General features: G+C 38.1%; 1 protein-coding gene across 2 annotated transcripts in view; it reads left to right on the top strand.

Moving 5' to 3' along the window:
• The window catches only part of PRKCI (protein kinase C iota), a 28,088-nt gene extending 5,520 nt beyond the window's left edge, over positions 1-22,568 (top strand). The window contains exons 2-18 of one of the 2 annotated variants that reach the window (XM_030456409.1): positions 2,007-2,128; positions 5,600-5,689; positions 6,944-6,994; positions 8,156-8,241; positions 9,556-9,696; positions 10,590-10,644; positions 11,379-11,437; positions 11,893-12,069; positions 13,058-13,155; positions 14,150-14,236; positions 14,820-14,955; positions 15,836-15,923; positions 17,061-17,186; positions 17,289-17,368; positions 18,372-18,461; positions 18,753-18,868; positions 19,976-22,568. In XM_030456409.1, the coding sequence (XP_030312269.1) occupies positions 2,007-2,128; positions 5,600-5,689; positions 6,944-6,994; positions 8,156-8,241; positions 9,556-9,696; positions 10,590-10,644; positions 11,379-11,437; positions 11,893-12,069; positions 13,058-13,155; positions 14,150-14,236; positions 14,820-14,955; positions 15,836-15,923; positions 17,061-17,186; positions 17,289-17,368; positions 18,372-18,461; positions 18,753-18,868; positions 19,976-20,063 (1,690 nt within the window). In that variant the 3' untranslated portion in view covers positions 20,064-22,568. Of the gene's footprint in view, positions 1-2,006; positions 2,129-5,599; positions 5,690-6,943; positions 6,995-8,155; positions 8,242-9,555; positions 9,697-10,589; positions 10,645-11,378; positions 11,438-11,892; positions 12,070-13,057; positions 13,156-14,149; positions 14,237-14,819; positions 14,956-15,835; positions 15,924-17,060; positions 17,187-17,288; positions 17,369-18,371; positions 18,462-18,752; positions 18,869-19,975 lie in introns of those variants that run through there. The other variant, XM_030456411.1, reaches the window with a different exon arrangement.
• The last annotated feature ends 3,939 nt before the right edge of the window (positions 22,569-26,507 follow it).

Here is a 26,507-nt window from a genome sequence, read left to right as displayed (position 1 = left end):
TATAGGTACAGAGGGATTGCTGGGCTGATCATTACCTCTTAATGTTCTGACTTTCTGTTCAGTGTGGTACAGCTAAGGCTATTTTAAGTGGATTTAAATTATTAAATTTGAAAAACTGCTGAACTGCTAACCTTTTTTTAATCATCACGTTTTGCTAGAACATCAGTAATTATTGTATTTTTGGGGACTGTGGTCTGCTACTTAACTCATCCCCATTACTGAGTAGTTCAGTCACAAGAAGCAGTAGTTGAAATGCTTAGCTCTGATTTACCAGTGCCCTTCAGAGCTTAACTTTTTGTTTAAGAAAGTACCTCAAAGTGAATGTAACTGCACTAAAATGTGAGTAAGTGGAGGGATGGCAAAACTTCAGCACAAAATCAGTGGCGTTGCTCAGTAAGCAATGCCTTATATCCTTCCCTGAAAAACAGGAAATACAGGTTGAGACTTTGCCTCCTTATGCAGCCTCCTGAGTTTCTCTTTGGTTGATGCCTGTGTCTCTAACAGTAAAGCACTGTTAGCTCTGCCTGGGTTCACAGACACAAACTTTTGGTGCTGGATTTGTAGCTTTTGCCTTTTGAGAGAGGATGGGAAGGCAAACCTTTGTGTGGGAGAGAACAGTTTGCTTTGTGGGATTGGAACAATCTGGTGTTTCAAATGAAGCCACCTTTACCTCAAAGCACTGCCCTGTGTCTTAAATACTGGGTCCAAATATTTTGTCCTGCATTTTATCTCATGGAAAAAGGAGGAGCCATTCCTCAACCAATGATGTGCCCACTTTTTTTACTCTTCTATTAAGATTCTTAAAGAAGGGTTATTTCACTGCCCTACACCATTTGCTGGAGTCTTTTCCTTACTGCTCATGCTCATAAACCCATGAGTAAGGCATCTGTTCTTCTGGAGTGCTTAGAAATGGTGAGGTTATTTTAGTCCTGCTGTTGAACTTGAAGGAGCCTCAGGCAAGCATGTTCATCATGTGTGTTCTCTGCCACTCCTGAGGGTGGTTCAGGTTCAGGTACCACAGTGTTATGCTAAGTTGCATACTTGATACAGCTGTGCCCATGCACAAGTGGATTTAAAGGTGTTTAACCAGGTGCATAAGTGCACTCCAGTCTGGTAGGTATGATGATGGGAATTTTGACCAAATGTGGATTTTGTCTGTTCCTTCCGTTTCCTCTCCCTCCCCCAGATAGTGCTCTGGGCTGGCTGGCACCAACTGCAACAAATCCCAACAGGTTGAGGTTTTTATTGGAAGGTGAATGTCACAGCTCAAACATTGGACTTACAGGAGATGTGTGAAGAGCAGTGTTGTAAACAGCCTGCTCTCTCTTTTCTCCACCTTCCTCTGAGCTGGATCTTTGTTTAAATCCTTTGTTTCAAGAACTGCAACCCTGAGCCACCTGTGCCCCTATTGGTCAGCATTTTATGTTAACCTATTTAAAACAGTAGGTTACCTAACTCTTGATTAAAACAGAAATACCCATCCAGCATAACAGTAAAGTAGTACATTTTAATGCCTCCTTGTCTGCCTTCCCCATCACTGCAGTGAAGCTTCACGTGTCTCTTTTAAAAGACACTTTGAATATTTAGAACACCATCTCTAATCTGCTAGGAAACCTGTTTAATAATTTTCATTAATTCATCATAACATCTACATAATCAAAACTTAGTTGGAGACGATGTATAAGTTCCTACAATGTTTTGGTATAACAAAAAAAAAAACCTTAAAGATCAAGCTAAAACATCAGTATCCTGATTATGTTCTTAAAAATTTTGCAGAATTTTGTTCTTTGGTTTCCACTGGTATAATGGTCAAGTAGTTGGTAATAAAAATCCCTTGGAACTTCATTTTGCTACAGGAAGAGGAGCCTTGTGCTAATGTTTTACTGATATTACTTAGGTACTTTTTTAGGGGGCTGCAGCAGGGATGGGCTTTATAAAAGTGGTATACAGAAGGCAAATGCAACATATTGCAGTACAATTTATCAAATTAATTTTCTCTTGCTCAGGGACATCATGATAACCTATTTTGAACCTTCCATCTCATTCGAGGGACTGTGCAGTGAAGTTCGAGACATGTGCTCCTTTGACAATGAACAGCTTTTCACCATGAAATGGATTGATGAAGAAGGTAAATTATGCTTGGTCTTATGACATATTTGAACAATATATCCCTCAACTGCCTGGCTCTACTCTCTCTTTCATGTTTTCCTTACCCTTTGCCTTCATAAAACAAGCTTATAAAACATACTCCATAAGCATGATTCTAGAAATAGTAAATCTGACTCTAGAGATAATGTTTATCCAATACCTTTAAGTTCTTAATGGAAACATAATTGTTTCAAACAACTTAGCAAGGAGAGCTGTATTTTTTTAACCCAAGAAATGAAAAGTTAGTGGTTATCAAAATGTGGATTTAATGTTAGCATTTGTTAGGGAGGAAATGGAAAGTATTACCTTATACTGCTGAGGAAGCTCTTGGTTCTCATTTAAGTCTTAAATATTTGAGAGTTAAACTAATCATAAATGGTACAAGTTAACAGTATTTATCAGTACAATTTCATGTATTGTTGAGATGTGTGTGTAACCAAACTTATATTTTGAGTGTTTGTGTCAGCTGTTACTTCAGCAACTTACTCAACACATAATTCATAGAAAAAGTTTTACTAACTATTAAAAGAGAGAAATTACCTGTCCAAGCAGCTCTTCAGTCAAAGTGTAGGAGTAGCAACCTTGGCTGAGAACCCCTGTCATCTCTAGTGCTTGTGTTATCCATGTTAAACTCTACTTGGGCTGAAGGAAGTTCAGACTCAGTTCTGTCTTTTCCTTACCAGGTGTAGTCCAGGTGTGAGCTGGATGCCAACATTAGTAATTTTTTTTTTTTAAACTGGTGAGTTCTATACATCGATTTTGAACTACACTAAAGAGATGTCTGCAGTATGAAATAGCTGTTGAGCCATTTGCAATGCATAAGAGGCCATAATGTGCAGTGATTAGTGTTTGGATGCAGTGATTAGCATAAATGGTGCTTACAGAATTGTTCCCTCCACTTATGGGTTTCCCATTCAAAATTGGGTGAGTGCCAGTTTATTCAGAGCTTAAAGCTAAACATGGACCAAAGCTGATCCTTGGAAGTGCTTTATGGGCAGATGTTGAAGATAATGTGGGCTTAGGAATCTGAGAAGGTTTTCTTTCTTTCCTTCTCTTTGTTTTTTTTTTTTTTTTTCCTTCTCTCATTATTCTCAAGTTCTTTACACCAGGCAGATGCTGTGGAGTAAAATGAGCAATATTTATGACCAAACTTCTGTGCAGAGTTAAACATTAACTTCCTAGTAAGTTTGCTGCTTTATCTTAGGGATGGTAGATTCCTCAATGAAGAAGGAGAGTCTGTCATAGTAAGAAATTTGTTCTTGAGAGCCTCCTTTTCTTCTGCCAAAAAGAAAACAGTTTGCACAGGTGTCAGAAACAAACAAAATGAGGTTTGTGGATTCTCATAGTGAGTCTGAATAAATCCAATTGTTCCTCCTCCTCCCTCTGTGCTCTGCACTGTGTGAGTTTGCCCCCTGGGTAGGCAGGTTGATTTCCAGATAGGCAGATTGTTGAGGGTGAAGAAGGATGGGGGAAAATTACCTCAGCTGGCTTAGAAGAAAAGCTTTGAGGGTTATGACATGCAGAAAAGAATAAAGTCAGAATGTTGCAAACGAACAGTTTAAATTTATTAGTAATATTTTAGCAGTGGCTTGAAGAACTTTCATAGGGTGAGTTCTAGATGTCCCCCTGCCTGCAAGGTGAGTGGTTTTACTGAAAAGCCTTAGCAATGCCTGTATTAATTTTGATATCTTGTAATACAAAACAAGAAAGAATAGATATTAGACATATCTAATATAGAAACATAGAAAGAATAGATAATAGATATATGTTGGTAGTCAGCTTTCAAAGCGTGGCATTGACCAAAGACTCAAAGCAGTAAAACTTTCAGCTTAGATCCAGTTCAGCTGAGACAAAAATTGTTCTGCCTTCTTCCAGTTCACTTACCCACAACAAGTGGAAAGTAGTATTTCTGTTTAAAATTGGAAGTTATTTGACAGTAAACTTGCTGTATGGGATTTCAGGTAGAAATAAGCTTGTGCTGCTCACAGCTGCTGTACAAGCAGGCAGACATAAATCCTATATTTTCACACATCTTTTGTAGGTCTAGGGGGAAAAAAGGTCTTTCTTTGGGGCAGTGATTATTCAGATTCAACATTGTTTTAAGCATGTTTCAGTTGTAGTAGTATTTTGAACTATTTTTTAATTGAACTATTTTAAAATATATTCAAGTTATTTAGTGATTGTGAAGTTTCTTTGGTGATAAATGCTATTATTTTGAAATTAAAGTAGGTATCTGCAAATAGTATCAGTCCTAAACTGATCTGAAACAGGTTTATGGACTTGCAAAAGTATTTTAGGTTCAGGAAGATAACCTGCACCTCCTGTACTGGAGTGATGTGATAACCATGCTTGTAGCAGATCAAATCAGTGATGTTTTGTGATTATCTTCTTGCCTCTTGGGAATATCTCTTTTTATTTTCCTGACAGCATTTAATATGACTATTTTCAGATAGTCTCTGAACAGCATTAAAAATAAATATTGCCAAACTTGAAAATATTTCTCTATTGAGAATATATATATATATATATATATATCTCTATGGAGAGTTGGGCTGATTCCAACGGGATGAGGTTTAACACGGCCAAGTGCCGGGTCCTGCACTTTGGCCACAACAACCCCATGCAGCGCTACAGGCTGGGGACAGAGTGGCTGGAGAGCAGCCAGGCAGAAAAGGACCTGGGAGTCTGGATCGACAAGAAGCTGAACATGAGCCAGCAGTGTGCCCAGGTGGCCAAGAAAGCCAATGGCATCCTGGCCTGTATCCGGAACAGCGTGGCCAGCAGGTCCAAGGAAGTGATTCTGCCCCTGTACTCAGCCCTCGTGAGGCCACACCTTGAGTACTGTGTCCAGTTCTGGGCCCCCCAGTTCAGGAAGGATATCGAGGTCCTGGAGCAGGTCCAAAGGAGGGCAACCAGGCTGGTGAAGGGACTCGAGCATAGACCCTACGAGGAGAGGCTGAGAGAACTGGGGTTGTTCAGCCTAAAGAAGAGGCGGCTCAGGGGAGACCTCATCGCTCTCTACAACTACCTGAAAGGAGGGTGTAGCCAGGTGGGGGTTGGGCTCTTTTACCAAACGACTTTCAACAAGACAAGAGGGCATGGACTTAAGTTGTGCCAGGGGAAGTTTAGGTTAGATATTAGAAAGAATTTCTTTACGGAAAGAGTGATCCGTCATTGGAATGGGCTGCCCACTGAAGTGGTGGATTCTCCGTCCCTGGAGATATTTAAAAAAAGACTGGATGTGGCACTCAGTGCCATGGTCTAGCAACCGCAACGGTGGTTCAAGGGTTGGACTCGATGATCTCTGAGGTCCCTTCCAACCCAGCCAATTCTATGATTCTATGATTCTATGATTTTGTTTCAGTAGTTATCTTAGAGCTGACCTGGGGAGCTGTTGAATGTCACAGAATTGATTGGATTGAGGTTCTGTTGTTCTCTTTCCTTTCTCCAGGAGATCCATGTACAGTTTCTTCTCAGCTGGAGTTAGAAGAGGCTTTTCGGTTGTATGAACTAAACAAGGATTCAGAGCTACTAATTCATGGTATGGTGAAATTTACTGTATTACTTCTTGAGTCTGTAGCTGAGAAGAAGTGGAATTTTTATTTTTTCATTACCTGTGTCTGTTGCACAGCTTCCTACAGCCTGTTGTGGCTTTCTGTCAAGAGAATGCTGAAAATTGCACCCTGTTTTTCAACTGTCAGCACTTTGGTTTTTATTAACTTAAGGGAGGAAAAAATATATCACTTTTAGTTTGTTTATGAAAGACAGCCCCTGTCTCTCATAATTCATCCCAGGTGCCTCCTTACACTTCATTGTTGGCAACAAATGGTAGAAGACAGACAGTACAGCATCCTGCATTTTGTTATTGATAAGTGCTTCACAGCAGCATCTGTATTAGGGTGATGAGCTCCATTTCTGATGCAATTTAGTCAGAAGTTTGACTTTCAAAATAAGTCTGAGGTACTTAATTTTAGAAACCTAATATCATATCCCTGTTTGTGTTCAATTTTTTTTTTTTAGGGTTATATCCCTGTTTTGGTAGCTTCTGCAGTATATTTTTCTTGCTGTTTGTAACTTTTTAAGAGTAAAATATGGATTTCAGTTTAACAGATTGTAGCAGAAAATCAGGGGATCAGTGTAGAGAGTCTTACACTGCAGTGTCTTAACATGGTCCTTTTCTAAAAGGATGCAAAATACCAAGTTCACCATTAGCTCATTTGATATGAAGGCATTTTTCAGCTTCCCACAAAGACTTCTAAGAAGTGTAAGAGTATAACCAGTTTCTGTGTAGTTTTCACAGTTGCTGTGAGTATTACTTCAGTGTGCTTTTTGAGCTGTCCTCTCTATTTAGTTTTGTGTTTGGTAAGTTTCTTATTAAACCAGCACCCTGGATTTGCTGCTTTTTGACAGTTTGTGAAGTTAAATAAAGTGAGAAAAGAGCTAATGTGGATGAATTCATATGTAGTTGTTGTGACATTGTAATTATAATACACTGTAGTCAAGATTTCCAAATACTGAGGGTGGTGGTTGTTCACATGAGAAATTATTTTTTTGTAGATGCTTTCTTGAGGAAATAACTTGAGTTTTTTTCTGCTTTTTGCTCATATTTCCCATGTAGAAACCAGGGGATTGTGGCACTTTTCAGCTCATCTGCTCTTCCACAAGGTTTTGTTAAAATGCAGTCTGTGCAGCACTCCTAGATGACTGAATGCCTTTCAGGAGTGTTGCATTTAATCCACAGATTAATTTTCTGTCTTAAAGAAAAGTTAATCACAAGTTAATGTTTTTCTTGCAGTATTTCCTTGTGTACCAGAACGGCCTGGCATGCCTTGTCCAGGAGAAGATAGTAAGTAGACATTTTAGTTAAAAAGTACAGAATATCAGGAATTCAGATTTCCTGGTTTAGAATGTTTTATATTCTCTGGTGTGGAATCCTACAGTTATGAATATAATGCTAATATTTACAAATTAAAAGTAATAGAAAGTCTTTCATTTTTCAATAGAAAGGTTTTCATTTCTGAATCATTGTTAATAAGCATTTCACATTCCTGTTAATTATCCATGTCACTCTGCTTTCCTTGCTTTTGCCTCTTCTGTCATGACAGTTTTTTATCATATACCTGTCTTTTTGGTAGTTACCAGATTGCTGCCTGACTAATGTGAACAAGGGCTTATAACCAGTGGTAATGACTCCTATCATCCTTTAGAGGCATGTGGTTAATTTTAAATTTGTGCTTAGGTAACATCAGGAGTATTCTCCAAAAACCTCTTAAGTTATGTTAACTAATGTACTACACATTAAAGAGGTAATTTTCTCTCTGCCTTAGTTTTATGAAGGAGCACATGTGTGTTATACACTGACACATCTATCAGCTTGATGTTCTAGTCCCTGCCAAATTTAAATATAATGCTGAAAAGTTAACTTTGGCAGGATGGGTAATGCTGGTTTTCTGAAAAAATGAGGTTGTGGACTGAATCAGAAGTAGATTTGCAACTCAGTGTAGTTTCATATATTCTGTTTTTTAATTTTGGTTACTGACATGCCTCTAGTATATAAAAAATTAAAATTAAACCCAAAACAAAAAACCCAACAGTGGCAGCTGTGGATCTAATCTAGTGGAGGGTTTGTGCAAGCAGCATTAGAAATCAGGGCTTGCTCCTCAAACTGGCCTCCTTTTCTCCTTCCTGTTCCCCACAGCTCCTCCCCAAGTTTAGGTAAGGGAGGTGCATGCTTTGCACATAAATGTTTGTGTTGGTTGGACAGTTTTCCTTCCTTTTAACTTTGGAAAACCAGAATTAACTTTCAGTTCACGGGGTTATTCTGTTAGAAAATTTATCCTAAATTAAAAAAAAAAATGAAATGACCCTTGAAACATTACTTGGTTTCTGTCAAGTGCAGAAGTTAAACTTTACTCTGCAAATCACTCTCCACAGAAAGGTTCCTGAGAAGCTGTTGTAGTTCTGTGTTTCTAATTGTGTGGATATAATCCTATGTTTTTCCTCTTAGAATCCATTTATCGCCGAGGCGCCCGCCGGTGGCGAAAGCTCTATTGTGCAAATGGTCACACTTTCCAAGCCAAACGATTTAACAGGGTGAGACTCTTGTTTGGTAACTTCAAACCATGATACAGGGATGCCTTACTTTCTTAATTACAATGTCACTGTCTGGAAAAATTATGAAATAGTTTTATTCTCATTTTCGTTGTTCATCTGTAGTACGTAGACTTTAGGTAAATCTGTAGTTTCACAAAACATTATTGTTATTGTCAGAAAAAAGAAAAATTGGTTTCAGTTTACTGTACATTTACTCTGAAACCATGATACTGATTATATAAAAGCTCCTGTCTTCCCTTAAAATCTTTCCAGAGGGCAAACTTGAACACTGGCATTGAATGACTGCAAGTTGAGAGTACATTTTCAGGTTTCTGGGGAGTAAAAAGATCTGAAATCATGTATTATGCACAGGCTGCTCTTTCGTGACTTTTAAAGGAAAACCTGAGATGTTTCTCCAGGCAGCCTGCTTATGATGGCAGGTGGTCAACTGAAAATAACAAACTATTTGCAATACTTTCAAGACACAATATTCAAATAAAATTCACTAAGGACCAAGAAGTCTTTCTGCTGTATTTAGAAAAAGCAAGAGGAAAAAACAAACCTGAAATGTTTGAATAAGCCAGGTTCCTTGACAGCTTCAGTAATCTCTCCTCCTTTTCTAAGCTTAGTATATTGTGTGCTTAATGCTTGAGATTGTCTCCACTAAACTTCATCTTGAGCATCCTTCATGTCTAACTTTTGCTATTTTTTTTTCTTTTGAGCTCTTCTTGGTCAAAGGCTGTCAAGGCACCATACTTGTAATCACTTTCCACTCTTGCTCTTGTAGGGACCCTGTTTTTATGGCTCTTTATAGAATTGTTTTGGGAATGTCCTTCAGTGAGTGGTGATCTTCCCATTTCTTGTTACCTGATGGTTTAACGTGTTGCAGCTTTTGCTCCTCTGCCTCCCTCTGCTCCAAGTGTAAGGGCTGATGGACACAGGGTGATGGTGAGGCATGTAGCAAATGAGGTTGGGCACAGCAGCCTCTGCTTTTATTTATAATTATTTTATTTATTATTATAAGCTGCAATGCTTTTGACCTGGAGCTGGCTCATGTCTCTGGGTCTGTGGGCAGCAGAAGGGGCTGTCTGTGCCTGCACATTTCCACGTGAGGCAGTTGCTGCTCATTGATAGTTGTGATTTTGTCAGACTCTTGTGTTGTAGCTGCCTGTTTGTTACTAAAATTCTCAGGTTCTTGATGTAGTGGCAAGTTTAGTAGGGTTCCCTCTCATCTCCTGTCTGTTAATGAAAACACGGGTGGATAGTTTTTATTCTTTTTGCTCTTTAATTGGTTTTGTTGATTTGTCATTCTAGAGAGCTCATTGTGCCATCTGCAGTGACAGAATATGGGGCCTGGGTCGCCAGGGGTATAAATGCATCAACTGCAAACTCCTTGTTCACAAGAAATGTCACAAACTTGTCAATAGGGAGTGTGGCCGCCCTGCACTGCAGCCGGTGAGTAAAACTTCCCTGGAAAGTTCTCCTTATAAACCAACCAGCTAAGCAAAGAAAAAAGCCCATTTTGTACTTCTGGTTTTCAAACCATAGGCTGTGAATAGTCACAGGAGGTGAAAGATCATTCTTTATGGTTACTGTGACACTTTGCAAGAAAGCTTGGGAATCACTTAGCAGAATGATGATTGAGTGACAAGATGAGAGTCTGACTTTCACGTCTCATATTTTATCCTGTGTCAAATAAAAACACATGAATGCTCTTTTTTACCTCATCCTTCACAGTGTTGTTACATAGCTCATATATATATATGTATATATACACAGATCCAGTTTTATGTCTTGAAAATGACGTGTACAGGTAAAACAAATTCTCTAAATATCTCTTGGATTATTAAGCTGTTTCCTATTTTGCAGAAAAGGAAAGTGAAGTGCAGAAGTTTTCACTTTTCTCTCAAGAAATCAAATAATTTTTGGTTCTTAAGTTCCCAGAAAAAAAATCAGATGATTACTGTTTGTATTTTAATAACAAAAGCAGAAAGTTACAAGTCTTATTGTTTTTTTGAGTTCATTTGACTAATCTATGTACTGCTGAAGTCCTTGGGCTTTTCTTTCTCATTTCTCATCTACTATACTTTTTTTCTCTGTTGTATTAAGTTGTCAGTTCAACAGCTTCTGGAACATGTGTCATAACTTTTAGAAAACAGATAAAACATGGGCTGCAGATTTTCTTTTATATATTTATATTTATGGATTAGAGCAGTAACTAAGTTTACTGTTCAAGTCACAGTAGCTAGATTGTATTTCTCAGGGTTCATTTATTTCATTTATTGTATCTAAAATAGTGTCTGTCACACTTGCACAATCTATTACAAAAATCTTGTGTATATTTTCAGGAACCAATAATGCCCATGGATCCATCATCCGTGCATCCAGATAATGTAGAATCAGGTAAAATAATTTTTTTTTCTTTATATTACTGTAAGTTGCTGAAACATGAACTTTGGGTTTTTAAATGAAACAATACATTGTTTTAACAAGTCTTCTTTTTGTTCAGGGAACAAGAAAAAAAAAGATGGCTTCTTAATGCTAAGGTGGTAAAATACAACAGTTCTGCAGTTTTGTCTTATCTAGTGAAGAAACTTGGTTAAAAAGGAAGAATTCAGGCTCTCAGTTATGTTTTTCAGTCAGTAGGCTGTGTACTTTAAATGCCCTGACAAACAAGCAAAATAAAACAAAAAAAACCCACAAGCCAAACAACAAATAAATATCCCTCAACAGAATTAGTAGGGTTTCACTGTATTGGTAGCCAAGCAGATTTTTTCCTGTAGCATAGAGACTGATAGTCCCAATATTCAAATTTGGATTTAGAGAATGGTCAATTTAAAAACCAAACAACAGTTCTGTACAGGATTGTCTGGGGGGGATCAAGATTAATCTAAAAAGACCTCCAAATGTTATTGCCGGGGTTTATATTATTCATAACTGATTCTTAATGCAGTATTGCAAAAGAATGATTCTAATGGCTTAAAAAAACCCAAACAAAACCCAAACAAAACAGTTTTGAATGTGTGTAATAGATGGACTTAAGTTATATATCCCTGAGCTTTGTGTGGGAGAAATTTTCAGGCAAAAGAAAATACTGTTATGTTGCTTTGGTCTAATAATTTTTCTTGTACCTCTAGTGATTCCATACAATCCCTCAAGTCACGAGAGCTTGGACCACGTTGGTGAAGAAAAGGAGGTAAGGAAACTATTCAGAGACCTTAAAGCCTGCATATCTCTCTGTTTTAAGATTCTAGTAATCTAATTTGTCAGAAACTGAAGAGTAGTACATAAAGCACATTTGGGTTGCTTGTTCAGGTGTATGTGTGTATGGCTTGCAAGGTGTTTTGGTTTGGGTTTTGTTTTTTTTTTGCCTTGAGCTGGGGTGTGCTTTGATTTAGAAAGCCTAGATCTGCTTGACTTCGAAGGCATTCCAAACTCCTCCAGTTTTGTTTGTTTTTTTATCTGCCAGGTCTCCTCTGCCTTCTTTCTTTCCCTCACATTCCTTTCCAGGACAGTGCAGTTTTAGGGTTACCAAATGTTAATTGAATTACTCGTTGACATTAATTTTGCTGTTCCATCTGGAACACTAACTTCTGCAGCTGTTGGAATTGCCAAGCCTGCTTCCTGATGACACAGTCTCTTTGTCAACAGGCAATGAGCATTAGAGAAAGTGGCAAAGCTTCCTCCAGCCTGGGCCTTCAGGATTTTGACTTGCTGCGGGTGATAGGAAGAGGCAGTTATGCAAAAGTGCTGCTCGTCCGACTGAAGAAAACCGAACGTATTTATGCCATGAAAGTGGTGAAGAAAGAGCTTGTCAATGATGATGAGGTGGGTAAGCTTTTAATCAACAAATTTGGTGACTCTTCCAAAGAGCTTCAGTATCTTACCACATGTCAGAGCCAGGCTGATGAGTCTGCAACACTAATTGCAAATCGTACCAGGTGGTTTTTTATCCCTACTGTGCTAGAGAAGGTTTGCAAGACAGGTGACCAAATTGGGGATCTTCATTAGCAGACTGGCAGCTCACAGCTACCCTGCTGTTCCAGTGGTTTCTCTTATGAGCCTCACTGCCTCTGATGTCAGTGTCTCATTTTGTGATCAGCACTGTTTGCAGCAGTGCTGCTGAATTCAGGTTAATAAGCCTGGCTTGCTTTGTTATTTTGAAGCAATATTCCATATCTCTCCCATCACATTGGCTTGAAAAAAGAAATGAATGGGGTCTGGTTTTCATGTGTTCAAGTTTGGTTTCGTCACAAAGGGGAACTTGATGTTATTTTAGTTGGTCTTTAAATCAAACCTTCATCTTATTTCATTTGTACCTTACACAGTGAGTATTGTAAATCAGAATGGCATTATTAACTGACATTATTAAACTGCTGAACACCTCTTGATACTGAAGATTTCCCTTGTGGTTCTTTAGGCTACTCTGAAAAGTCTCAAGTGACTGTGGTTTGCTGTTTTAACAGCTTTTGCATTTGCTTCTTGGTCTACCATTGATTTCTTATGCATTTCTTGATGCTGTTTTACATCTCTGCACCAGTTAATCTTTTATAGATGAGTGTTTTTGAATTCCCAAGTGAGGCTGAAAGTACAGGACACTCACAACAAGGGAAAAAAAGCATATCCTAAATCATATTACTTCATATATATTATTTATATATTACTTATATTGCATTGGAGAGCTACATACTGCTCAGTTTCTTGCAAGAAAAACGAGGCTGGCAAAACACTAATATCTTGCTAGTAGATGTCATTAATAGTTGACCCAAGAAGTGCACCAATCCTTTTCTGAACATTGCTTTTCTTAAATCAATAGGATATTGATTGGGTTCAGACAGAGAAACATGTCTTTGAACAGGCTTCAAATCATCCCTTTCTTGTTGGACTACACTCTTGCTTCCAGACAGAAAGCAGGTAAGGGTCATAAAATAAGAGGATAGTTTTGCTCAAAAATATTTCATACTGTAAGACACCTTGAAGACTTAATGTTTAAAACATTAAGTGTTAGGTAGGTAGTGGAAGTCATACTGTAAATTATTGAGGCATTTCTTGAGCAAAAGGCCAAATTCATCTAAGCTTTTCAGACTGGGAAGGTGCAAAAGAGTGTGAAGTGGTGTCTGGCAAAAGAAAGGTATGATGGGAAGGACTCTGGGCAGGAAGGGAGGGAACAGGGAAAAAAAGCTTAAAAGAACCTAGAATGGGAGGGAAAAAGGGTTTAGGAGGGAAATCAGAACTGGGGAAAAAAAAATGTATCTCAGACTTGTATGGGGTCCCTGATGACAAGTCTGTGAGGAAGGCTTGGAAAATAGTATTTGAATATTAAAAGGGAAAACAAGGTAACAGAGTTATTTTCATGTGTTTATATATAGGAGAAGAGATTGTATATAAATCACCATTCTATACAGTAGCAATTTTCAGTGTATATAAAATACAGTTAATGTATATTTAAACAACATCCTTGGTGTTTGAAAAGTTGACAAAGTAAGGAAAGGAAGTGAGAAGAAAGAATATTTGGTATAGCCTAGTAGTATTAACAACAAACAAAGGAGATAAAAGCAATCAGGAAGGATACTGAGAAACATTTTTTTCTGGTTTGTGCATAGCAACTGATACGAATCTATAAACACAGTCATATACATAATAATGACAAGCAGTAGCTGTAATGGATTAGGAATGTGGGAAGGATTACTTACTTTCCTTTAGCAATGATGGAATTATCAGGAGAAGCTTTGTATATGTGATTTTTAACTCTGGGAATTATTCGGTGAAAATGGTGAAACCAGCCATGGTACCAGAGAGATGGGAGGGGAGGAGCTGAACTGACATTGTCCATTAGCAGACCTAGAACATCTCAAACCTCTTTCAGCCTTGTATACAATCATTTGTAATAAACTCATGTGTGTTTCAGGTTATTCTTTGTTATAGAGTATGTAAATGGTGGAGATCTGATGTTTCATATGCAGAGACAGAGAAAGCTGCCAGAGGAGCATGCCAGGTATGCCAAATTCCAGGTTTCTTGCACCAAAACAGCTTTCAGGTTTTCTGACACAGTGCAGTAGTGCAGGGATGATCATGGGGAGCTACCAAATCCTCTCCAGACATTAAGGATTTAAGGAATGTGAAGCTGCATTCTCATTTTAATGCTACAAGCTGCCATGTTTTTATTTCAAGGAAGAACTCCAGTAGGAAGCATTTGGGTATTGTTTGTATTGGCATTAATCTAGATTAGTTCAGTCTGATTCTAAATTTTTATCTGTTTTTTTTCAACTAATTTTATCAGTGTGTTTCTCTTAAAAAAAAAAAACAACTACTACCAGCTGTTCAGGCAAATGCTGAGTTCTTGGTGCATATGCTTCATTTCAGATGGAGATACAAAAAGATGATTTCAATAGACAATAATTAAAAATAAAGTGACTGTAGATAGAAAAGTTTGCATGAGTATTAACAATTTATCCACTTTTCAAATTAAAATAGTAGAATACAGAGGGTTATATTTAGACAAATATCATACTACCAAGGTTGTTACTGTGGTTTGGGGGTTTGATTAATTGAGTAATCAATATCTTTTTCTGCATTAGGTTTTATTCTGCTGAAATCAGTCTAGCATTGAACTATTTACATGAACGAGGGATAATCTACAGAGATTTAAAACTGGACAATGTGCTACTTGATTCTGAAGGGCATATTAAACTCACAGATTATGGCATGTGCAAGGTAAGCTCTTGTTCCTTGCTAACCAGTAAAATGAACAATTAAGAAATCATAAATTCAAGAATGCAGAGACTTGAAGACAGGCAGACAGGCTGTACTTGTTTCACTTCTACAAATTAAGAAAAGACTTCCAAAGTGCACAGACTTCCATGTGTATTACTTTTATATTTTTATAAGGCTGCTCTATCAACTTGTCTGGAAGGGGTAAGCTGAAATATTCAAGATGAGCTTGATTCCAAAAAGCAAGAGGCTGAAACAAATCAGCCACACTTGGTCCCATTTGGATTCTGACACTTCCCATTTTTTCTGCAAAACCTTTGTGACTACAGGGGAGCATGGGCTTGACTTTGCCACAGAAGTGCCATTCTAATCAATTAGAATTATTTTAAAGGCTATAATTTGGGCTAAGCATAAAAATAACACAGGTTGGAAAGGGCCTCAAGTCTAATCCACTCTAAGCTTTAAAATCAGGTCAGGTTACCAAGGGCTTTGTTCAGTTTGGTCTTGAAAACTTCCAAGGATGAAGACTGCACAACTCCTTTGGGTAACCTCCCATTCTGCATCCCATGCTCTTCTCCAGAAACCTTTTATCTGTCCCTTTCATGTGAGCTGTTAAACATCATTGGAGATATGGTGGAACTTACTAGCTAAAATCAACATTAATAGGGATGTGCCATCCTTGTGAGACCCTAGATTCAAACTTCTCTTTTCTTCTGAAACAAGTAATGTTTTGTATTGATTTACATGCAGGTTTAAGTATAGTTTTACTAAAACAAAAGCAGTTTGTTTAGGACACTTTATTTTGAAGCAAAGGTGCTAGCAGAGGGGGAGTGTGATATCTTTGGCTAACTTTAAAGTATTTTATTCCCATCTTTTTTTAAAGGAGGGTTTGAGGCCTGGTGACACAACCAGCACATTCTGTGGGACTCCAAACTACATTGCACCTGAAATTCTTCGGGGAGAGGATTATGGTAAATGGAATTTTTCACTGCTACCTTATACCTTTCACTTGTCTCTTACTCCTTACTCTTACAACTTGAGTTGTATAGCAGTCAAAAGTATGTGTCTGTGTTAGCCACATGATCAGTCTAAATGCAGCATCTTGTCTGAAAAAGTGGATAAATCCCTCAAAAGAAGGGCAGAAAGCAACACAGCAAGCAAGCAAATGAGACACTTCCACATCTTGAATCCTTTTTATTAGTCTTGAAGAATAGTTGGAGTCTTCCAAGTTCATTTCTCTTTATTTTAGATACTGCTCATGGTATACTTACAGTCTTGAGTTGTGTTCAGTTTTGGAGCTCTGGCAGCACTAATAGTATTTGATGTAAATGCATTGCAAAGGTCCTAGATAGGAGACAGCACTTTCACAAATCTGTGTTAAAAATTAAATTGTGCAGTTGTTTGTTTAGGAAATCCACAAGATTCCTGAAGCAGGAGATGCAAGAGGGTTACAGAAGCCTGACTTCTGTTACTAAGCTTCCAGAACTGTGCCAAGCAGATGTTTGGTCTGTTTTCTCCTTTAAAATTATACCAAGTTCTACAGTTAGTTACTAATTTTTTTTAAAGTGTATGTCTACCATCTTATTTCAATGGAATGTCTCTCTCAGACTGGCTTTACATGTTTCTTCCTTATCACAAACTTTCTAGAGAAAACCAGACTGTATCAGTCCCAGCCCAGCTTCTGGAAATTTTTTTCATTTCAGCAGTGAATAGCAGAGCAGATAGGCTTAGCTCCATAAATTACTGTAAAGTTCCTGTGAAGAATTACATACTTCCTCCTTGTCCTTATGCCCTGCTGGGAAGAATGTGCTGGTGGTTTGTAATGACTAAGCTTAAATATTATCTAAAACTTTGTTAAGGACCTAACACCAACCTTTAAACTTTTTGCAGTTCCTTTTCCTTGTAGAACATCCTCTCCTATTGCACACAAAGGGCCACATCATGTCTGGTACAATTGTCACCTCTCCTTTATTCAGATAACCAAAGACTGGCAATACTTGCATCTTTTAACTGATTCTTTCTTTTCAAAATGTGTGGTTTTGGCCTCAAAAGTGTTGGTATTTTTGTTCCCAAATGCCTTCAGTGGTGTTTTCTCCTTTGAATTCCAGGCTTCAGTGTGGACTGGTGGGCACTTGGTGTCCTCATGTTTGAAATGATGGCAGGACGGTCACCATTTGACATTGTTGGCAGTTCTGACAATCCTGATCAGAACACAGAGGATTATCTTTTCCAAGGTGAGTACCACAAGTGTTCCTACACTTCAGTGCCTTGTTTCTACTTACCTTCAATCCAACTGTAAAAATGCAAAAATTTATAGGAACCCTCTTTTCTTGCAGTAATTTTGGAAAAACAGATCCGAATTCCCCGATCTCTCTCTGTCAAAGCAGCAGGTGTTCTAAAGAGTTTCCTTAATAAGGTAAGAGCTTAAAGGGGACTGTTTGACTTCTCAAGAGCATCTGGTTTTTTTCTAAACCTGTTGGATAATCAGTGTGTAGCAGACCTACTTCTGCTGTGTACAGAAAGGAGAATTTCAGTTGGCTTGGTGAACCTACTCTAGATGCTTGTCTTCAAACCCAAAGCTCCAGATTCTCAGGCTGGAATCTTGATTAAATTCCAAATACTTAGAAATGCTCAGAGTGGTTTCTTTAACCTGGGGTGCTGGACAAACTTAACAGATTTATTTTGGTTCTCAGAGAAGCAGCTTAGCAGATCATTCTTGACAGCTGCTAATGACTTCACCAAGGGCAATGCAGAGGCAGTGAATGTTCCCTTTGTGCTGGTAGCTAACTAGCCTGAGAGTCAGAAGTTGCACATGTGGTAGGGGAGTAGCCCAAGCACATGCTGGCCTGTATTTACTGAATGTTACCTAGGGGGAAAGAAACAGGTACAGGAAAAAAAAATGGATTTGAATAAATTATTCTAAGAAAGTAATACTGTCCAAGAGCAATGCTTCTGTTAGAACTCCTTGGTAATGTGTGTGTGGGTGTACACATACAAGGAGATGGAATTGTCCTGTTAAAATAACCTTCTTTCTACCAGGTGTATCAGCAACCTGCAGTTGCTGCCCCAGTGCGATCACCTGGCACAGGCAATCTGCTCATGGAGAAATTAAATTCACTTGTGTTAGATTCACATCTAACCAAGTTTGCTCTGAAACATATGGTGTGTTTAAAAAGGTCTGAATAAAAAAGAAAAAAGATGGCATGGTTGTTTATATAAAATTCTGTTAAACCTTCCAGATAAGCATGCCTATTTCAGGCAGTAAATGCTAACAGTTTTCAAAGTAAATAAAGCTTAACTTAGTTCTTCAGTGCCCCTTGTAACTCTGCTATTTCATTTCTCAGTGAGCTTGTAACATTTTTATTTTATTCACCTGTAGGCCATCACACCCATTTAGGAATATTTTCTTCCTTCCACAGGATCCAAAGGAACGTTTAGGCTGTCATCCTCAAACAGGGTTTGCAGATATCCAGGGACATCCATTCTTCCGGAATGTCGATTGGGATCTGGTAGGTGGATGCCCACTGGCTTGGCTTATTTTCTTTGAATATAGGGAAGGCCTGAAAACTTGTCTGGAGCATGAGAAATTACCTCATAATACTTTTAGCCCTTAAGTTATGATATACCATAATGACAATAAAGAATCTTTTAACTCTTTTGCACACAGCAAGTGCATTAGTTTAAGAGAATGATTGTAGGAAGTATGCAAAATAAAGTTAATAGTAACTTCCATCCTTGTTTAGAAATAATTCAATGGGCTGTAACTCATTCCTGGTGTTACTAAGTGCATTTATTCCTAGATGGAGCAAAAGCAAGTGGTACCTCCGTTTAAACCAAATATATCTGGAGAATTTGGTCTGGATAACTTTGATTCCCAATTCACCAATGAACCTGTGCAGCTCACTCCAGATGATGAGTAAGTAATGTAGAGTTTAAGATGTTCTGATAAGTTAGTGAAGGAGTTACAAAACTTCATTTAATAGCTGTAGTTGTTGTACCTAAAGTATATGTAAAGCTGTAAGTAACTTTTTTTTTTTTTTTAATAAGGTTCTGTTTATATGTCCTCATGGTAGGCTTTGTAGAGCTGGATTAAGTATTGTACTCTGGCAAAACATAAAAAGCAACTAACAGTGGGAAAGTTGCTATAAAGAATCATATTTCCAGGAAGAATAAAAGTGCTGTTTTACAGGTTTTAGTGCTATCACCTGCAAGAAATTAATGTGTGAAGGAAAAAACCTGTTTATTTAGTCAATTGATTTATTTTTGCATTAATTTAAGCTATGGTATTTATAGAATGTTGGGTTGAATTTATCTTGGGTGTTTTGAACTCGAGAAGATGCTTTGTTTGGCTTGTTTGAGCATTTTAAATTGTTAGCAGTTTAGTGAGATTATCCTCACTGAAAAGCCTTGATAATATGCATGATAATGCATTTCATTTTGGTAATGGTTTTGTGGCTTCTTACTCCTGAGGGACCCTGATTTGAGATGAGCAGGGAAAGGCCTTTGTAGTTTAACTGAACCACCACTGTTTGCATTTTAGGGATTTTTGTAGGGTTTTGTATAAAGTGCATGTAGTATGTAAACACAGTGAGTATTAGATGTTAACTATGCACTTCAATTAGGTATGAGATCAAGGTCCTTCTTCCCTTTGTAAATGCATAACATACAAATAAAGTTTAAAAAATATGCTGATGCAGTATCTATCACATCCTAATGTTTTCTGGTTTTTAACAAAACTGTCTCTTGGGAAAGCTTTTGTGGATTCCTTTGTGGGGAGCAGATGTGCATGGGAGCAGCTCAGTCACTGCTTCTGGGTGGTTTTGTGTTTTGTTACCATTATGGAGGCTGGGAAAAAAATAACCAAAACAAAACCACCTAACAGTGGGAACTGCAAGGATGGAAAAAGCAAATGTTCTCAGTTGCAATCTGCTCTATAGGTCTAAATTTAAAGACAGACTTTAATATTGTTACCTTTTCAATTTTGCTGAACTAATGACTTTTTTTTTTTTTTAAATCTTAATAGTGATATTGTAAAGAAGATTGACCAGTCTGAATTTGAAGGCTTTGAATATATTAATCCTCTTTTGATGTCAGCTGAGGAATGTGTCTGAATTCTCCATTTCTGGACTGTGCCAATTGTTACTCTGTTTCTGCATGGATAAACATCTGCGTTTGGATGCACTTGCATAAAATGAGTAACTGAACGTCTCACCCTTGCCACCTAGTGTGAATTACTACACTAATTTTCTTTTTGTATTAATTGTTGTTCAGGACAGTTGCTATGCTGAACCTTCAGCTGCCAGATTTAAAACTTTAAACCTCTCAACCCTCTTGCCAAACTTGAATTTTAATGTAGAAGTTGATCTCTGGGGCTCCTGACTGAAAAGTGGGGTCTGGCTGTTTAAGCTGCCAATACAGCAGTTCTGATAAGGAAATTTTTTCTTACAGCTTTAAGAATACAAATGTCATTAGGGATTGTAATAAAATGTTGCTCAAGGACTGCCATTTTCTTAGTAAGATCTTGTAACTTCCCTAGTTTTAAATCTTTTCATTCTAAACATTAGGTTCCCTGTTCTCCTTAGGTGTACATCTGTGTCACTGCCCTGCAGACTGAAATGTCAGCAAGGGGAGCAGATTTTTACACTGAATAGGGAAAGAATTGCAGTATTGATCCTGTCCAAAAAGAGGTGATTAGCTCAATATTAGAAACAACAGATTGCTCTGAAACAATACCTTAGGAACTGCACACTGGTACAGAGTGCCTTTCTGAGCCTGCCCCTGTCAGTGGGGGTTCTACATGGTATAAAGCATCAGTTGACAGAAGTGGAATTCAATTAATACCTTAAAAAGTTAAAATCTGTAGACCATACATCATTCAGCAGCAATGGCAGCTAATAGTGACAGACAGAGAACCTGTTATCTATTTCTTTATATACTTGCTGTCTTAACTGTATCAGGACTGCATAGGTTACAGCTGTGGCCTAGATAAGGGCATGGTTTCCTTAGGTTTTTGTTTTTGTTTTTTTTGTTTGTTTGTGGGTTGGTTGTTTGTTTTTGTTTGGTTTTTTTTCTTACTGCCATATTGTTGGGAATGCATTCAACTTTGCCAGTGGGAAAAGCAAATCTAGAAAAACAGAGGTGCTGTCCAGAAAGACTCCCTAAATTCCTCCCCTTAGAGATGGTGGTTTTAATCACAATCAAACCTGAAATACTGGTGAGTAGACTCAAAGTTAATAGTAAAGCAATTGGAATGACCTGAAAGAACAGTTTAAAAAAGGACTTTGGGAGGTGTGATTCTTACATTTCATGTTAGTAAGCAGTGTATTATACAGCACAGATAATTCTTATTTTTAAGAAATAGTTTTAAGTGTCTTAGAAGAAATGCCAAATGTACCAATGTACCACTTTTTTATTACTATTTTGGAGAAAAGGGATTAAGAGACATTGAAGAAAAGAAGCTGTTGTACAAAAGGAGCTGTGAGGCAAGCTAAATGTTACTGAAAACAGATCCAAGTATCTGTGAGCACAAGTTAGCAAACCTTACCTGAAGCTTTTCATTAGACTTCTGCTTCATCAGTGTCTCTCCTTCAAAATCCTCATGTGGCAACACTGTAAATTCATAGCACAAATCTGGTGTGTGTTTTTTCACTTAGATGTCAGCTCTAAGCAGAGGGGTTGCACCAAATGCATAGTAGTGTCATATTGTTCTTTGCAATGTGAATAGGAAACTCTTTAAGTATTGGGCTGAGTTTTCAAACCTGGGAGGTGATTGGAGGGGCCTCAATTTCAGGGAAGCATTGAACCTCCAGACTGTTAAAAATCATGTTCCCTTAAACTCAAGTTGTATATTTTCAAATGTAAAATATCAGAGTAAACTTGTAAAGAGCAGCCAAAAACTTCAGCATGTTTAGTTTGTGTCAGGTGAACTGCTTGCTTACATGCAGTTTTAAAATTGTAGTTAATTAATTGTGTCTGACTTCTACACCTGCATGATTAGTTTAGACATCAAGATTTAACTGATAGTAAACTTGGAATTTATTTAAAGCAAACAAGGAAAGCCTTGTCTTGGCTTAATTTCATATGGGGTATTAAGTAAAATGGTTTTATGTAAGGAAGGGCATTTCTGCTGTTCATGGCAGAATTATGGAGTAAAACACTGGCTTTTGTTGTTAAAGCAAAAGTTTTTTTACAGATAATGTCACAGAAAAGATACTTTTTCTATTTATGTATCTAACCATTAAGAATGTTGCTAAGTGACAAACAAATGACTGTAAATCCATTTTTAAACTTTAATTTTCTCCAAAGTGCCATGATATTAACAGTTATTTTTCGTTGTTAAGCATATAGTAACTGTCATAAATTGGGACATTGGGTGTAAACAGTTCAGTGCAGTAGACTTTGTCTTTTGGAGAAAGTGTCTGCATCAGAAGCATGATGTATTTATGTGGAGTAACCTCCTTTTTTTGTATGTGAGTTGGATTCTTATGGGTGCTCTGCTAGTTAATATCATCACTACTATTTTCCTGTTTCGTATGGAATATGGTCTTGAACATTGTTATGTAATCCTTCCCTTTATTTGTGCACACTTTTTACTTTAAATAAAACATTTATATTAGGCCTCTGTGTGGTCACCTTTAAAACAAACACTGTGAAATGCTGGGCTTTGCTTGTCAGCTGACACAAGGGGAGGGTTGATCTTTTCTTGTGATTCCTTCTAGAAGATGGCACTGAGACAGACCATAGCAACCTCAGAAATGCCTCCCACAGCCCAGTGCCCCCAAAATGCCTTAGAATGGAGATGTTCACCAGCCTTATATTCATCATGCCCTTTTTAAGGTTGTTGATGCCTCCTCCCAAGGAAGTTTTCAAGGATGAAGCTTTGTGCAACCTGATCTAGTGGGAGATGTCCCTGCCCATGCAGGGGGGTTGAGTCTTGATGATCTTTAAGGTCTATTCCCAACCCTAACCATTCAATGACAAGGTCTGTCTGTCATTCTAACACCACTGATGAAACAAAGGTAGTGGGGTGTCAGTCAGCTGCACAGATACAGAAAACCTCAAGTAAAATATAAAATGCAGTTTTAGCTTGTTTGGCCAAGGACCCCTTCCAGCTGGAATTTCTAAGACATCATCTCAGCTGCCCAAGCTCTGAGGATCTGGAGAAATGCTCATCTGCTGCACTTATTGCTCCAGGATTTCTTTGTTTCTACAACTCTTCCTTTGCATTCCTTTACATCTCTCACATGGAGGGCACCTACCCCATCCCCTGCTTACAGGTGCAGTATTTTCATCCATCTGTATTTCAGTATCCATGTATTTATATTAAAAAGAGATTCCCTCTTGCAATCTGGCTTGTTATTAAAAGTATGTATCAGCAGTCTTAGGCAAATGCTGCAGATGGTTGCATATCTTAAATGCTTAACCTTCCCCCCACACACACTTCTTGTTTCTCTTCAGTTTGCTGGCCAACTGCTCTCAGCTCAGTCTGAGCAATTGTTTATGTTAAGACACTCTAGAAAGGAAATTAATAGCTTGTATAATCTATATATACTTGGTACCTTAACTCCTAAGCATGCATCCTCACTCTATGGTGGATGGCACGAGCAGCTTGAGGCAAGAAAGGTATCTGAAGTTGCCAAATTAATTATTTTTTTTCTGGGGAGAGGGTCTTGGGATTGGAGCCCCTTGAAGAAAAAGGGGATTTTAAAATATTTTGCATTATCTTGGGGAAAGTTCCATTAGGGCTTATTTTAAGACTTTTTTTTTTTCCTACTTCTGATAGGGATCTGAACTGCATACTTGCTATGGGTGACATTGCCATTATGGATTTAAGCACCCACAAGGAGAGGCAGAGAAAGCACCCACCTCCAGGATCTGTTTGGCTTTGGGGGGAGATGGGGTTTTTCAGACATAAATGGAACCAGAAAGTTTAACTTCTAAGATTTTCCTTTAAAATATGCAAGATAATACCTTCAGAAAAGATAATGCACAATTTCTGTTCTCTGTTCAGTGTCAAATTGTGCTCTTTAGCATCTTTAGAGACTGTGTATATAGAAACACTTTTTTAAAACCACTTTCTCTACCAAACCCCCTTTGTTCCTGGATCTGCAACTTGAATCTTATTCAAGAAACTGTGACAAAGTTCTTTAGAGGATTAGCAGCTTGACAAGCAGCTTTGTATCTATGTTAACCAGAAAGATCACTTTATTGTCTTCTAACACAGTATTTGGCACTTCACTTTATATGCAGTAGTTTAAAGGATTCGTTTTTATTTGCAGTTAGAGATGCAGATTACTTTGTCTCACTTGTCCCTCCTGTTCCAGTGGAAGAGGAGCTGACCCCAGTGGCTGTCAGAGGTGGCCTGCAAGGAATTCAAAGGACATGTGGGGGTGGCGTGGAACCTACTCTTTTTTTGCTTATTTTTGGTAGGTCTCTGTCTTCGACTGTTTTCTGCTTGGTATTATTTATAAAATATTAAAAAAAAATAAAAATTATACTTTCTAAGGAGCTGCTTGGTTTTCTGTATATTATTGTATACCCCTCTTTTTTTTTTTACTGTCACTGAAAAGGTAACTTTTTTTAGTCACTGTTTAAAGTAAAAATCTTTTAAAAATAATGGCTTTTCTTCCTTAGAGCTGAGATAGGAGAGTAAAGACAAAAATTCTGTACCAGCTGCCTCCTTGCTAAAACTCAGGTATTGAAACCAAGCAGCAAAGGTGCTATCTGTGAGCTGCATTTTAAGACAGCTTTAAATGTTAATTTTGTAAGCTTCCAAAGAGCTGCAGCACTTCCTGGAAATACAGAGGAGTTAATAATAAAAGTAAGGTTTCTCTTATGCCCTCTCAGTGCAATTTATTGCATCTTGCAAAGGTCTGTAAGTCAGTTTTTCATTGCTCAATGTCTTTGGAATGGCTTTTCAGTCTGCAGTAGAAGTTGTAGGCAGAGTTAACATCTTTTTTTAGAAAATCCTCTACCTCCAAAGTTTGTGTTACATTGCCTGATTAACGTAGCTCTATAGCAACACTGTCATTACAGCACGATACCACAATCTGCAAGCTGGAATGGAAAATGTACAGCAGGACTTGAAAAACCCAAATTAAACAATGACACCAAAATCCTAAGCTTCCAATGACATCAGTAGGTCTAATAAAAAATGTAGTATCTGCTTAAATACCTTGCTTTTCCTACATGCTTGGATCAGTCCAGCTCTGGTGTTACTGATTTTCTTCAGTAAATTTGAAATGAAAATAAGAGAGTGTGTTTCACTGATGGGTATTGGAATGGAATTTTTTTTAATCATATCTGAAATTCCTAAAGGGTGGAAAAGACAGGACTGTCTGTAATGTCTAGACAGTTGTATCATGGGTCCATGTCTTTCAGGATCTGCTGGTAGATTCAGAAATCTTGTTCTATTCTGTTATATTGTGGCTTTTAAGCAAATCTTGTGTCTGCCCAATAAGTACAGTGTTAGCATCCTTCACAAATATGTTTACTTTTCTACAGAGCTATTTGTCGTCCTACCCTCAAACATTTTATTGTGGAAGAATAATGAATTAAACATAATTTAAACAGACAGTTGAGATCAAACCTGATTGCTTTCCTCAGGCTCCCTGCCCTGCACAAAAGCAGCTCATGGTTTTGTGGTAGGGCTATCGACTGTATCACATCCAGCAGCTGCTTTGCCTTGTGTAAATGGAGAAAAAACCCACACCAATGCTTCTAAAATCCTGCAGAATCCTTACATGAAGCAATCCTCTTTTCTGTTGAAGGGTGGCAATGCTGCAGAAGCAGTTCACTTAGCAGCTGCAGGCAGAGGATGCTTGCAGAGCCCTGTGTCGTGATGTTGCTGCAGGCTAAAGAGCAACATAATGAGGAGCACCAGGTGCTGCTCCAGGGTGCTGCACTCCTGGGACTCCTCTGAACACCTCTGGAACAATCCCCTGCTTTGAAAAGGACAGGGAGCAAGCCCAGGTATAAAACTGCATGCTGAGGTGGAGTGGTTGGTATTTATTAAACACTGGGTGTTGCTGCATTTGAACAAACGCTGTTGGATGCAAAGATGAGCTAAGGGTAGGTTTATGGGCTGACATCCCCAAAATTTCTTTAAATAGACAAATGCTATCTGTGGGGAGTCTCAAGTGGCTGGGAAGCACAGAGGTGTCAGTCATAACCAGCCCTCAGCTCACGAAACTCAAATAATGTGTAGAGGTTGATGGTTTTGTACCTCCATGCTTCAGCTGTGACTGTGCTGCTGTGGAGGAGCTGCACAGAAAGGGTCTGGCAAAAGGAGCTGGAAAGTAGCAGGATAAACCCAAGTGAGGAAGAATGGCCTCCCCATAATTGTACTAGTTATTATGATAAATGTTCCTTGAGGAAAGGCTGGGTCAATCTTTTGTGATTTACAATTTCAAAAAGAGAAGCAGAATGAGACCAGAAAAGGGCAAATAGTAGAGTACTGAAGGGGAAAAAATTGCATTTCTCCAACATTAAATCTTGGTTCCAGTTTTTGGGAAGCTTTTATCTCTACTTTGGCCTATATGGAATAGAAAGAATTT

This window comes from Calypte anna, chromosome 9 (genome assembly GCF_003957555.1).
Source record: "Calypte anna isolate BGI_N300 chromosome 9, bCalAnn1_v1.p, whole genome shotgun sequence".
NCBI classification, from domain to species: Eukaryota; Metazoa; Chordata; class Aves; order Apodiformes; family Trochilidae; genus Calypte; species Calypte anna.
The sequence above is the reverse complement of the archived record's forward strand: the minus strand, read 5'-3'. Positions and strand labels throughout refer to the sequence as shown.